We start from the raw sequence: 12,877 nt of genomic DNA, 5'->3' as shown, positions 1-12,877 counted from the left end.
CAGGGTGATGTGGGAGACTCTGGAATCCCCCTGGAGATGCTGAATGTGTGCAGGGGGAGTAGGATGTGGGGCTCCCCTGCTCCTGGAAAGAAGGAAGGGAAGCAGGGGGAGCAGCAGGAGGGAGGAAATGCCTCTTCCAGGAGTGTCACTCGAAGCAAAGTGCTCCAGGAAACTTTGCTTCAAGTGTGTTTGCTTTAAACAGCTGCTTCCCAACCGTTCACACAGATTTTGGGGGGCCCCCGGCACCAGAGTTGGTGCCTGGAGGTCTCAGCAATGCCAGCAGAGCTGGGGCAGGAAGGGCAAATAAATCCCTCTGCCCTCATTCCAGTGACCATGAACTCCCACATGCATCCACAGAGAAGCAGGTCAGGGTAAAAATACCAGAACTCAACCCCAATCACCTCCTCAGGGACCCCAGGGCTGAGACAGCTCAGTCCCCCCTTTCATCCCACTCTTACACCAAGCTACACCTCTCTGTTTATTAATAATATTAAATATACAAGTTGTTTTCCATTATTTTCTTTAAATAGACTTTTAAATGCCTTTGTATAAAATATTTCAGGATTTCATTGTATAAAAAAAAAAAAACACAACAAACCCATCCCAAAACCAACAAAAAAGCCCCAACCAAACAACAACAACAACAAAAAAAAGGCAAAATAAATCCAACATGGGTAAAGGCAAGTTTTCTCCCCCAGGAGCAGCTCCTCCACAGTGTAAACTGGTGACTTACACCACCAGGAGTTTGGCCCCAGACTTCCTGCTGCATCAGGGCTTTTATCCTGATTTACACCAGTCCCTCGCCCAGGAACCCCCTCCTTCTGCCAGTCATAAATACACACACATATATATATATATTTATATAAAAAACCCCTAATTAATAGCGATGCTTTCTTTAAAAACAGTTGGGTTTGTCCGTATTTTCATCCTTCATATAAAAATAATGCTTGAAATCCCCAGAGCAGCGCAGGGGCCACGCTTCATCCGGGGCTGGAGGGAGCCGTTGGATTTCAGAGCATCTCCAGGGCTGGTGTGTCCCGAACCAGGCTCTTCCCAAAGCCCCAGGGCGCCCAGCTGGGGCAGTTCCAGCTCTTACACCCACGTAGATCCCATCTTTCCCAGCCCCATTCCCTTCTCCAAAGCGCAGTCACCAAAGAAATGGAATCCCAGCGAGGCCAGCTCGTGGTGAGGACCCTGTGAGGGGCACGCGGCCCCCCCCAGAACACTTGTGCAGGATAAAGACTTTCATCCACTCTACTAAAAAATAAAAAATAAGCCCTAACAACAGGAGGATGGGGAGGGGCTGGGATGGTGCCAAGGGTCACCCCAAACCCAGCCCCGTGCAGGGATGGGTGGGCTTTAAATATTCACAGTGTGAGGGTTTGAGTTGCAAAGTCAGGGCTGGGGGTCCCCCCAGAATTCAGGATGCTCCAGTTGAAGCCTCAGGAAAGGCAGGGTGAAGAGGGGCGGTGGGTGCTGCTCCAAACCCACTCTGCTGGGATGGGAGAAGAGCCAGAGGACTTGGGGAGCCAATTCCTTCCATCTTCATCCAGCTCTGGCTGTGTTCAAGCCGGATCAGCTCCATCGCCCACATCCAGCACTCCATGGTCCTGCTCAGCACCGCAGCGTCACACCAGCCTGCAGGCATGGCTCCAGCCCTTCTTCGCTTCCTGCTGCCCAGGGGTCCCACTCAGGGCACATCCCCCCATCCTTCTGTCCCTGCCAGGGAGTTTTTTTGCAGTCTCTGGCCACGGGCACGGGGCGAGGGCAGAGGGAGTGTCAGCGTCACGGTGGGATCGCGGCGAGGCCGGCGCGTGCCAACCTTCCTTCCGTCCGCATCCGTCCCCCGAGCAGCTTCACATCCTGCCTGGGGCCCTGGGAAAAGGAGCAGAGAGATGAGCAGGAGCTGGGGCTCTGCCAGGGAGGGCAGCGTGGGGAGAAACACACGAAAACCACAGGAAAAAATACTATGTATATTAAGAAAGTGCCAGTAATGGATTAACGAGCTGCGAAACCACATGCTGGCAGCGCCAGGGCGCAGACCTGCTCCTGTCCGTGTCTTCCCACCCAAAATTTCCCTGCCCATGGCCAAGGTCAGCACCGATGGGGACACAATATTGTCCTCACCCAGCCCCTGATCACCTCAGAGATCCTGAGTCTCCAGCTCTGAACATTCCCTTGCTCCCTGCAGCGCCCTGTGACAGAAAGATGGGGGGGTTTAGAGCAGGGTCACCCAGAGTGGGGGTCCCCAAAGCCCCCCCATTAAGGTCACACCCACCTCCTCTCTGGCTCCTCGGGGTCGCAGCCTCCATCCTCCAGCGGCCGCTGCAGGACCTGTGTGGAGGGAGGGAGATGAGCCCTGGGGAAGGGGAGGAGGGTGGCAAATCTCCCAAATTACATCCTCCCACCATGCTCAACAACACCAATTAATTGTCCTCCAGTCTCAAAATTATAAGAAAATTATAGGGGAAATGGGGATTAACCCACAGTGGCCAAGAGACAAGTGGGGAAACTGGGGCAGGAGAGAATCTTGGTGCCCGGGGCAGAGACGAGGTGGGGTCTTACCCCAAAATTATGAGGAAAATGGGGCTCAAGCCACACTGGCCAGGAGACAAGTGGGGAAACTGAGGCAGGAGAGAATCTCGGTGCCCGGGGAGGAGCCGAGGTGGGGTCTTACCCTGGATTTATACTTGTAGAAGAGCAGCCCTCCCGTGGCCAGCAGGACGGCCACCACACTGGCCACCGTAATGTAGATGAGGGGCTCCTGGCGGCCCTCGCTGGCGGGCGGCTCCTTCCTGCGCTGCTCTGCGCCCAGAACAAAGGCAGAGTCAAAGCTGGGCCCGGCCCCGCCGCCATCCTCGGGGCCCCGCAGCCGGCTGAGCCCCCAGCCCCACGCCCTGGCCCTGTCCCTGCCCGGGGCTCGCAGCTCCGGGGCCATCCTGGAGAAGCGGAGCTGTGTGACAGCCGCGGGGCGGATCCGGGCTGCGCCGGGCGATGCTGTCGGAGGGCTGATCCTGAGCCCGCCGCGCTGCTCCGGGAGGATGGAGCCTCCCCACTGCTGGCCTGGATCCTGCGGCAGGTGCCCGGTGCCCCACTCCACCAGCTCTCCATCCCCGCGGAGGACGGGGATGTCACCCGGCGCCAGGCTCAGCGTCCCGGCCGGATCCTGGAGGGCTTCGGCACTGCTGCCTGGAGCTGTCTGCTTCATCCCGGGTGTGTCACCTAGCACGGCAGCCGGGACCTCCTCGGTCCCTGAGCCCCCGTCCGTGCTACTGGGGGGCTGAGATGGGGCCTCTAAGTCAGCGAGGGTGGCATGGAGGAGGCTGGAAGGGACCCGGGTGCTAGCGGGTGCCGTGTCCCTGCCAGCGGCAGCAGAGAGGGAGGGCTGGGTGGCAGAAGGGAGGGCAGGGGACAGGCAATTGCAGTCAGGATCTGTCCCCACACCTGAAAGAAGGAGAGAGAAGAGACAGCCTTGGGGTCACCAGCCTCCAAGAGGGGCACAGGCAGCAGATCTGAGGTCGGGGGCATTGTCCCCGTCCCTCCCCGCAGCCCCAGGCAGGCGGGTCAAACAGCCCCTCAAAAATGGGAGAGGCAGGGAACAGGCAGGAGCAGCGTGAGGGTGACAAGCAGCGGGTGGGATGAAGCAAACCCGAGTCACCGGGTCCCCTGAGCTGGTGGCAGTGTGTTAGTCACAACTTGCAGGAGCCAGAGAGCCACGTTTAAGGTCCCCACGGCACAAGGACATGGCACAGCTCCGACATGGGGTGACACTGGGACATCTCCTCCATGCAAACACAGCACGGGCGCTCGCGGAAGCACGGACGGCACCACAGGGCTCCTCCAGCCCGGCAGCAACACTCGCCCCGAAGGCTTGGCCAGGGGAAACTGAGGCACGAGGCAGCTGAAGTGACACAGCCAAGGTCATGCAGCGTGTTGGTGGCACAGCAGTCCCTCCATTTCTGTTATGCTCCACCTGGCATTGGGGCTCTGAGATAGAGCCCAATGCCTCCTTGGTCCCCCTCACATCTCTCCCTTGCCTTGTTCCAGCAGGATTTAGCCCAAATCCCACCTTCAAAATGGCAGCCAGCCCCTTCTCTCCTGACACTGATGCAGAGCTCGCTGACACAGGAAAGGGGACAAGGTGGACACGTGCCACACCCACAGACACACGACTCTTAAGGTGCTCCATGCAGCAAGCCCAAGCCCCCCAGACTGGCACAGGTTTACTGGGCAGAGGCCAAGCCTTGGCATCTCACCTGGTGAGGATCCAGCCTTCTTGGGTCCCAGGCACACCCTGCGATAGACTCGGCTGCAATCCTTGGCAAAAGTCTCCTGTTCCTCCAGCAGGCGCTTGATGTCCTGGAAAAAATCCTTCACCAGCACCAGCATCTCGTAGGGGGACGTGGTGAACTCCTTGAAGCACATCTGTGAGAGCTGGAGGAGGCACCAGGCTCAGCATCAGCTCCATGACCGCCCAGTGTCACCCCCACAGACACCACAGCGCTCCCAAGGCAGGACTTGCTGGTTCCTCGTGGCTCCGTGTCCATGCACAGCCCAGCTCTGCTCTGCTCTGCTCCACAGCCCTGCCACACACCCAGCCCAGGGCACTCTGCCCACCCCATGGCACCCCAGGGCACTCTGCCCACCCCATGGCACCCCAGGACACTCTGCTCACCCCATTGCACCCACCCCAGGGCACTCTGCTCACCCCATTGCACTCCAGGACGCTCTCAACACCCCACTGCACCCCAGGACGCTCTGCTCACCCCATGGCACCCCAGGGCACTCTGCTCACCCCATGGCACCCCAGGGCACTCTGCTCATCCCATGGCACCCCAGGGCACTCTGCACACCCCACTGCACCCCAGGGCACTCTGCACACCCCATTGCACCCAGCCCAGGGCACTCTGCTCACCCCACGGCACCCCAGGACACTCTGCTCACCCCATGGCACCCCAGGATGCTCTGCTCACCCCATGGCACCCCAGGGCACTCTGCTCACCCCATGGCACCCCAGGGCACTCTGCACACCCCACTGCACCCCAGGGCACTCTGCACACCCCATTGCACCCACCCCAGGGCACTCTGCTCACCCCATTGCACCCACCCCAGGGCACTCTGCTCACCCCATGGCACCCCAGGGCACTCTGCACACCCCACTGCACCCCAGGATGCTCTGCACACCCCATTGCACCCCAGGATGAAACACTGGACACTCCATCTCACCCCAAGATGCTCTGCTCACCCCATGGCACCCCAGGGCACTCTGCACACCCCATGGCACCCCAGGACACTCTCAACACCCCATTGCACCCCAGGATGCTCTGCACACCCCATTGCACCCCAGGACACTCTGCACACCCCATTGCACCCCAGGATGCTCTGCTCATCCCATTGCACCCCAGGGTGAAACACTGGACACTCCATCTCACCCCAAGATGCTCTGCTCACCCCATTGCACCCCAGGACACTCTGCACACCCCACTGCACCCCAGGATGCTCTGGACACCCCATTGCACCCCAGTGCACTCTGCACACCCCACTGCACCCCAGGACACTCTGCTCATCCCATTGCACCCCAGAACACTCTGCTCATCCCATTGCACCCCAGGACACTCTGCTCATCCCATTGCACCCCAGAACACTCTGCTCATCCCATTGCACCCCAGGACACTCTGCTCATCCCATTGCACCCCAGGATGAGGACCCAGGCCCAAAGCCCCACCAGGCTGTGGTGACTGTACCATTCTCTCCTCATCATCCTCCTCCCTGATGCAGGGGTCCATGTTGTCATCGATGCTTTTGTACATCCTGCGCACCATCTCCATCTTCTTGGCATTGGATGAGTTCTCCTTGAACTCTGTTCTCTCCAGGATCTTGCCCATCAAGGGAAAAGCAGCTTTCACATAGCAGGTGGAGTCGTTCTGCAAGGACACAGTGACAAAAAGTGACAGCGGTTACCGGATGGGCGTCCCACTCTGTCGGGGGGAAACTGAGGCACAGAGGCACCAAATGCCTTTCTACAATCCCACAGGGTTCCCAAAGTGGCCTAGCAGGATGGGTCCCTCCTACAAAGGGAGATGAGAGGGGAGAGTGGGGATCTGGGGACCCCCACCATGCCCCAGCCAGCCCTAATGCCTGTCCCCTACTGTCCCCAGCAAGAAACCACTCACCAACTGCATCTTGTCAATGAACTTGAAGGAGACCCTGCCCGGGTGCTGCATCTGGGTGTCAGCCTGGAAGGACAAAGCAGGATGTCACCCACATCCCCAGGAAGGACAAAGCAGGATGTCACCCACATGCCCAGGGACAGCGCTGAGCCCCACATATGCCATGCTCTGGGCATGGGGTGCCTGAGACCCCCAAATCCACAGGGCGAGGAGGACTTTGCTCCCATTCCTGCTCATCCCATCCCACCCCGCACTCCTCCTCCTAAGGTTGATGCAGTGGCAGGAGTGAGCTCAGGATTCCTGCTCCCATCAGGATGTTTTACTTCCAAATTCACGGACCTTCTCCTGCCTTTCCCTGCCTGCTCCCACCCCGCCTCTCTTCCTCCTCCTCCTCTTCCTGCCAGCGCCACAGCACAGCCCAGCCCTGCTTCATTCTCCTCGGCTCTCTCCCGCACCACTCTCTCCTCTAAATCCAGGCTGCAAAAGAGCATCGTGCGGTGCAGGAGGTGGCCGTGACACCAGGGTCACACATTCCCCGGGATCACACAGCGCCGGGGTCCCACCCGCAGCGCTGCCGGCCGCCCATGCCACGACCCTTTCCAATGGCAGGAAAAACCCACCCGAACCAAACGCTCTCCCTCCGGGCTGCCATCCCAGGCTGGGAAGGCGAGGGCTGGCAGAATTGCGGGCCGGCAATTCTCCTCCTAGCCTGGGATGCCGTCCCGGAAACAATTGCTCCATTATCCTGCAGGCGCTGGAGCGAGGGCCAGCTCCTCCATCGGCGGGGAGAGGGCTGCAATCCCCGGCAGGAAAACCACATCTTCCATTCAAACCTGCTCCGTCCCCTTTCTCCCACAGCCGCGGACCCGGTTTTAATCCCTGGGCGGAGAGCAAAGGCTCCGGGATGTGCTGTGCAGACAGAGCTCGGGCAGAGGAAGCCGAGCTCGCCCACAGCAAAGCTCCTGGCCCCGCAGCTCGGTGGTTAAAGAGGAAGAGGTGAAGCGAGCCCGGACACGGCGGTTACACCGAGCTCGGAGCAGCTCTCGGGGGCTCGGAGGCTGCACACCCGAGTCCCGTCCCTGGCCCGCACACCCCTCTTGCCGCAGGCAGAATTTAATCTGCGACAACCCTGCAAATCCCTGCGTGCCCCCGATTCCCGCTTCTCCCCTGAACATCCGCGTGATTCCCCGCTCGGAGGTGAGCCAAGGGCCACGGAGACAGAGATAGGGCCCCGGCAGCTGGACGGGCTGGGGCAGGGCTGGCCGTGCTGCGGGGCGGCTGCCAGCGCCCAGAGCTGCCCACGGGCTGGGCGGGATGCCGGCCCCATCGCCCGGCTCCATCGCCCGGCCGGGCCCCCCTCGCTGCCTGCCACCCACCCACAGCCCCGTTGCCAGCCCAGCTTCCAGGCAAGCAGCTGGACTCAGGAATGCAGCCGGATTCCTCTGCTTAACCCCTGCGCAGCCGCCCAAAAAAGCACAGCAGCCCGCAGCGCCGGCCCCCCCGCGCCCCTGCACCCATCCAGCCTCGCTCCTTTCCCCGTCCCGGCCTCGCTCCTGCTTCTGTCTCCTCTTTTTCCTCCTGGTGTCACTTTTCCACGGCCATCTTTGATAAAGGCACGATATCTGTCACCCCCGGTGCCCACTTGTCCCTTGTGCCCAGGGATGCTCAGCTCCTGGGTACCATCCCTTCACTAGGGCAGCTGAAAATCGCCCCATTTCCTTATTTCAGCACTAAAAAAGAGCTACTTCGTGCCCGTCTGGCCCCAAATGAGCCCCCATCGCACGGCACAGCCCCGGCACGGCACTCACCAGCTCCTCCAGCTCGGCCAGGTGCCTCTCGGTGATGATCTGCTCGCAGTAGCTGTTCTGCTCCGTCTCATGGATGCGGAGCAGGAGGAGGAGGAGGGACAGCAGCAGGGAGCAGCGGAGCAGGCACACCTGAGCACGACACGGGGAGAGTTTGAAGCAGGGATAACCCACACACACGCACCAAGCCCTCTGCCCCGCTCCACCACCCCGCAGCGTGACCACCTCTGTGGCAGCCGGGACTTGGCCACGGTCCAGCGGGATAATCCCACTGTGGTCCTCCAACCCCGAGCCTATCCCCATCCTGCTATTTTTAGGAGCTCCAGGTCAGCAGGGAATTTCCCAAGGCCCGGTGACACAAGCCTGGATGTGGCTCTTGGCCACCTCCACATTCCCGATCCAGCCCCTCTCCCCTCTCCCGCACCATTTCTCCGTCTCTCCTGCAAATCTCCTCCTCCGCCCTGGCTCTCCAGAGCCCATCTGACACACTGACCCACCCATCCCCAAAAATCCTCTTCCCACCCTCCAGACCCCCCCAGCTGCACCCGCCGGGCTCTTTCCATGCAGCAGCTCTGGCCTCGTCCCAAATTTCCCTCCCAATCCCCCTGCAAAGAAGCGGGGAGGCCCCGATCGGTGGCGGGACCCCGGTGAGAAGCGGGGCTTGTCCCAGCGCCAGCACTCCCGAGGAGGGGGCGGCGGGGACCCTGGGGTGGGGGCGCACCCCCGGCTCCCGGGGCACCGGCAGGGACAGGGTGCCTGGGTGATGGGTGGGGGGGAATTTCCCTTGGATGATATCCAGGAATCCTCCCCTCTTGTGAAACTCCAAGATGCCGCCTGGGCCACCGCCGAGATGTGGCCACGGCTGAACGGAGCCTCACCCCGCCGGGAACGGGGCTGGGGACGGGGCTGGAGCCGGGAACGGGGCTGGGGATGGGGCTGGAGCCGGGAACGGGGCTGGGGACGGGAACGGGGCTGGGGACGGGAACGGGGCTGGGGACGGGGCTGGAGCCGGGACGGGGCCGGAGCCGGGCTGGGGGTTGGAGCCTCATCGCGCAGGTCCGGGAATGGAGCCGGGGCTGCAGCATCCCCCCGCCGGGGACGGGGCTGGGGCCGGGGCTGAAACCGGGGCCTCCCCACGCCGGCGCTGGGAATGGTGACCGGGCGGGAGCCGGGAACCGGGAAGCGGGGCTGGAGCCGCCGCTTCGCCCCGCGGCTCCGGGGCTGCCACCGCCAACCGAGGCGGGGCTGGAGCATCCCCCGGCGGGAGCGGGACCCCCGGAGGAAGGGACCCGCCACGGGGACACGGGGACACCGGGGGCCGCCGCTACCGCACAGGTGGCAGCGGGGGCCGGCTTGAGGGGGGGTCTCCGCGGCCGCGGGGAGCGGGAGGGGCCGCCGTACCTTGGCTCCGAGGCGGGGCATGGGGGCTGCCGTGGGACCGGGGCCGGGCGGAGCAGGCGAGACGGCGGCAGCGGCGGGGCCGAGCGGGGCCGGGCTGAGCCGCCGCCGCGGCCGCGCTCCCCTTTATAGCGCCGCGGCAGCATGTGGTTTATGAGAAAGCACTTGGCCAGCCGCCAGGCCCCGCGGGGCCCGGGCCGGGCCAGCACCGGGAGGGCACCGAGCGGCACCGGCCGGAGCTGCTGGCTCCCATCTGCACCGCTCGGGTCCCATCGGAACCGCGCGGGTCGGGCTGGATCCCATCGGAACCGCTCGGGTGGTTCAGAGGGTTGGACTCGCCACCGCTGGGCTCGGATCGGCGCCGTTCGGGTCAGGCGGGAACCGCTCGGTTATGATGGGATTGGCTCGGATTTCCCGGAATTGGATCGGCTCGGCTCGGCCCGGGGCAGCGCGTGTGTGAGCCCCCGTTATCACAAACACACGCGGTGTGCTCACCTGGGCACACGCACACATCTGCACAGACGTGCCAGGAACAGACACCAGCCCTGGATGGGCACGGTCACGCCAGGCACCGGTATCCATGGGCACACACACAGCCCTGAGCCTGGCACACGTGTGTGCACACACAGAGCTGTGCATGCAAGCACACGGAACATGCACGTGTGTGCTCACACACTCCTGGGTGTGTATATGGTCACCCCTGGGCGCTTGTGAACGTGTGAACATACACACACAACACCCCTGGATGGGCAGGGACTTCTCTCAGAGCACAGAGCTCCGGGCCTGGCACATGTGTGTGCTTGCTTGTCCCTGGGGACACACACAGACACACACACATAAACACAGAGACATACAGACAGACATACACAGACACACAGACAAACACAGACACACACAGACAAACACAGAGACACACACACACAGAAACACACAGACACAGACAGACACACAGACAAACACAGAGACATACAGACGGACATACACAGACACACACACACACACACACACAGAAACACACAGACACAGACACACAGACACATGCACATACACACAGACGCACAGACAGACACACAGACACACACACATGTGATGGACACCCATTAGAACGTGCAGGGATGGATGCATCAGCAAGGGTGTGCACGGATAGATCCATGAGCATTGATCAGCCCACGTGAGCACAGATCCATCTGCACGGATGGACCCACACGTGCACCAGCAGAGGCATCTGCAGGGATGTGCATGGACACACAGCTGCATACGTGTGCATGATAGATCTGCACAGACACGGACAAATCATGTGCATGGATGGTTTCACATGAGCATAGACAGATCCGGGGGCATCAATGGGTGCACACATGGAAGGACAGACCCATGTTTGCATGGACAGATCCATGTTTGCATGGACAGATCCATGTTTGCATGGATGGATCCCTGTGTGCATGGACAGATCCATGTTGGCATGGAGAGATCCATGTTTGCATGGACAGATCCATGTGTGCATGGACAGATCCATGTTTGCATGGACAGATCCATGTTTACATGGAGAGATCCCTGTGTGCATGGGCAGATCTATGTTTGCATGGATGGATCCCTGTGTGCATGGACAGATCCATGTTGGCATGGAAAGATCCATGTTTGCAAACTTGGATAAATCTATGTTGGCAGGGACAGATCCATGTGTACATGGGTGGATCCATGTTTGCATGGACAGATCCATGTGTACATGGGTGGATCCATGTTTGCATGGACAGATCCATGTGTACATGGGTGGATCCATGTTTGCATGACAGATGCATGTTTACATGGACAGATCCAGTTTGCATGACAGATCCATGTATACATTGATGTGCACATTGGTGGATCCATGTGTAAATGGGTGGATCCCTGCGTGCATGGCTGGGCCCATTTGTGCACAGATGGATCCCCATGTGCACAAGCAGATCCCTTTGCACAGGTGCAGGTGGATCCCTGGACAGGTCCGTGCACAGGGATCTGTGAGGGACTGGATTTGGGGACAACAGAGCCACACAACAAGCCCCATTCCCAGCTCTGGGATTTTCCTCTTCGCTGCCTGTTTATTTCCAGGCGACTGGGAGCGATTAGTGGCCACGAGGTGATCCATGGCAGTGCCAAGCACTCTGACTGACGGGAAACCGAAAGCAAACTGCTCCACACACACACAAACACAGAGGGATGAGGCTGCAACAGGACACGGTGACAACGGTGGGGCCACGCGTGGGTGACAGCCACCACATCCGAGCATGGAGGATGTGCTCCAGGATCTGCTCCCCTGGGCCGGAAACCCTGCTGGGGCTGCAGAAGTGCTCAGGGGTTTTCTTGGAGCTGAGAGCTGATGCCAAGAGTGGAGGGTTGGGATCAGTGACCTGCTAGAGGAGATGGGGAAGAGCTGGGAAGCAGCTGGAGCTGGGGACTGCAGTGACAGCCCCAAGGTAGAGTCAGATCTGCACCAGCACGTTAATGTCACAGGTCTTGTCACCTTCAGTGTGCCTTAGCAACAGCAGCAGATAAAGGTCTGAAGGTGCTGAAGGTGACAGGTTGGAGGGAGGGCTCTGCATGAGAAATCAGCCATCCTCCCCAGATAAGCTCTTCCTCCCCAAAACGCTGAGACATCACCCCCACTTTTCATCACAAGCTATTCTGGGAGCCTCACAGCTCCCACGCTGGGAGGACACCAGGATGGACACCAAGGGACAAGGGTGAGTGATGCCAGCACCAGGGGTGACTCACGGGGACCCCGTGGCAGCACATGAGGCCCCTTCACACCGGCTGGGGCCACGGGCTGCTCATGTCCCACACACTCATTGCCCTCTGCTTTAAAGGGACAGGAAAAGTGTCATATGCTGGGTCATGGGACAAGCTGTGGGGCAGGGACAGAAGGAGAGCAGGACAGAGGGACGGCAGGATGGACGGACGGGTTAATATTAATCCACTTCAAGCATGACAGAGGGCGAGAGCAGCATCCGCCTCCTTTTTTTTTGGCAGGGAAGTGGCTTTTGCCCCTCCTCCCTTCCCAAACCTGCTGAAATCCCTGAGTCACGGGGCCGAAACGGGGCTGGTGGCAGAGGTGACAGAGGTGGCAGCTGTTCCCTGCCCACGCTGCAGCCAGAAAACCTGGGGGAGGCAAAATGTAGGGTGGCTGTCCCTCTCCCCGTTGCAAACTGGGATGAACAGCGCTGTCACCATGCTGGTGCTGTGAAGGAATTGCCCCTCTCACCCCACGGGCACTGCCAGCCAAGGGGGGAAGGTGGGATGAGGCTGTGGAGCTTCCTGGGCATCCAGAGGTGCCCACATCTGCTGGCACCAGCACAGAGGATGGAGGGATGGAGGAAAGGCAGGGCAGGATGGTCCCTGTTCCAAAGGGGCCTGGAGCAGCCACCACCTCCCTGCAGCCCCATCTCCACCATGGCCAAGGCTGGAGCATCCCTCAATTCTCCTGCTCCAGCAATTCCCTCTCTTCCCACCCCCATGGGAGTGAGAGCACAT

General features: G+C 60.6%; 1 protein-coding gene across 3 annotated transcripts; it reads right to left on the bottom strand.

Annotated features, from left to right (window-relative positions):
- Nucleotides 1-489: 489 nt before the first annotated feature.
- CSF1 (colony stimulating factor 1) lies at nt 490-9,455 on the bottom strand. Of its 3 annotated transcripts, XM_058039829.1 has the most exons (9): nt 9,377-9,455; nt 7,979-8,107; nt 6,174-6,236; nt 5,745-5,924; nt 4,257-4,434; nt 2,678-3,444; nt 2,279-2,334; nt 2,143-2,195; nt 490-1,875 (listed from the first exon to the last, which is right to left on the bottom strand). In XM_058039829.1, the coding sequence occupies exons 1-8, from the start codon at nt 9,395-9,397 to the stop codon at nt 2,144-2,146; spliced, it is 1,446 nt and encodes a 481-aa protein (XP_057895812.1). In that variant the 5' UTR covers nt 9,398-9,455; the 3' UTR covers nt 490-1,875; nt 2,143. The 3 variants fall into 3 exon arrangements, with proteins under 3 accessions (XP_057895812.1, XP_057895811.1, XP_057895809.1); XM_058039828.1 differs by lacking the exon at nt 9,377-9,455 and having other exon boundaries at nt 2,128-2,195; nt 7,979-8,365; XM_058039826.1 differs by lacking the exon at nt 9,377-9,455 and having other exon boundaries at nt 7,979-8,365.
- Between the last annotated feature and the right edge of the window lie 3,422 nt (nt 9,456-12,877).

The sequence above is a fragment of the Melospiza georgiana genome, chromosome 23 (assembly GCF_028018845.1).
Source record: "Melospiza georgiana isolate bMelGeo1 chromosome 23, bMelGeo1.pri, whole genome shotgun sequence".
NCBI lineage: Eukaryota > Metazoa > Chordata > Aves > Passeriformes > Passerellidae > Melospiza > Melospiza georgiana.
This window is presented reverse-complemented; position numbering and strand designations above follow the sequence as displayed.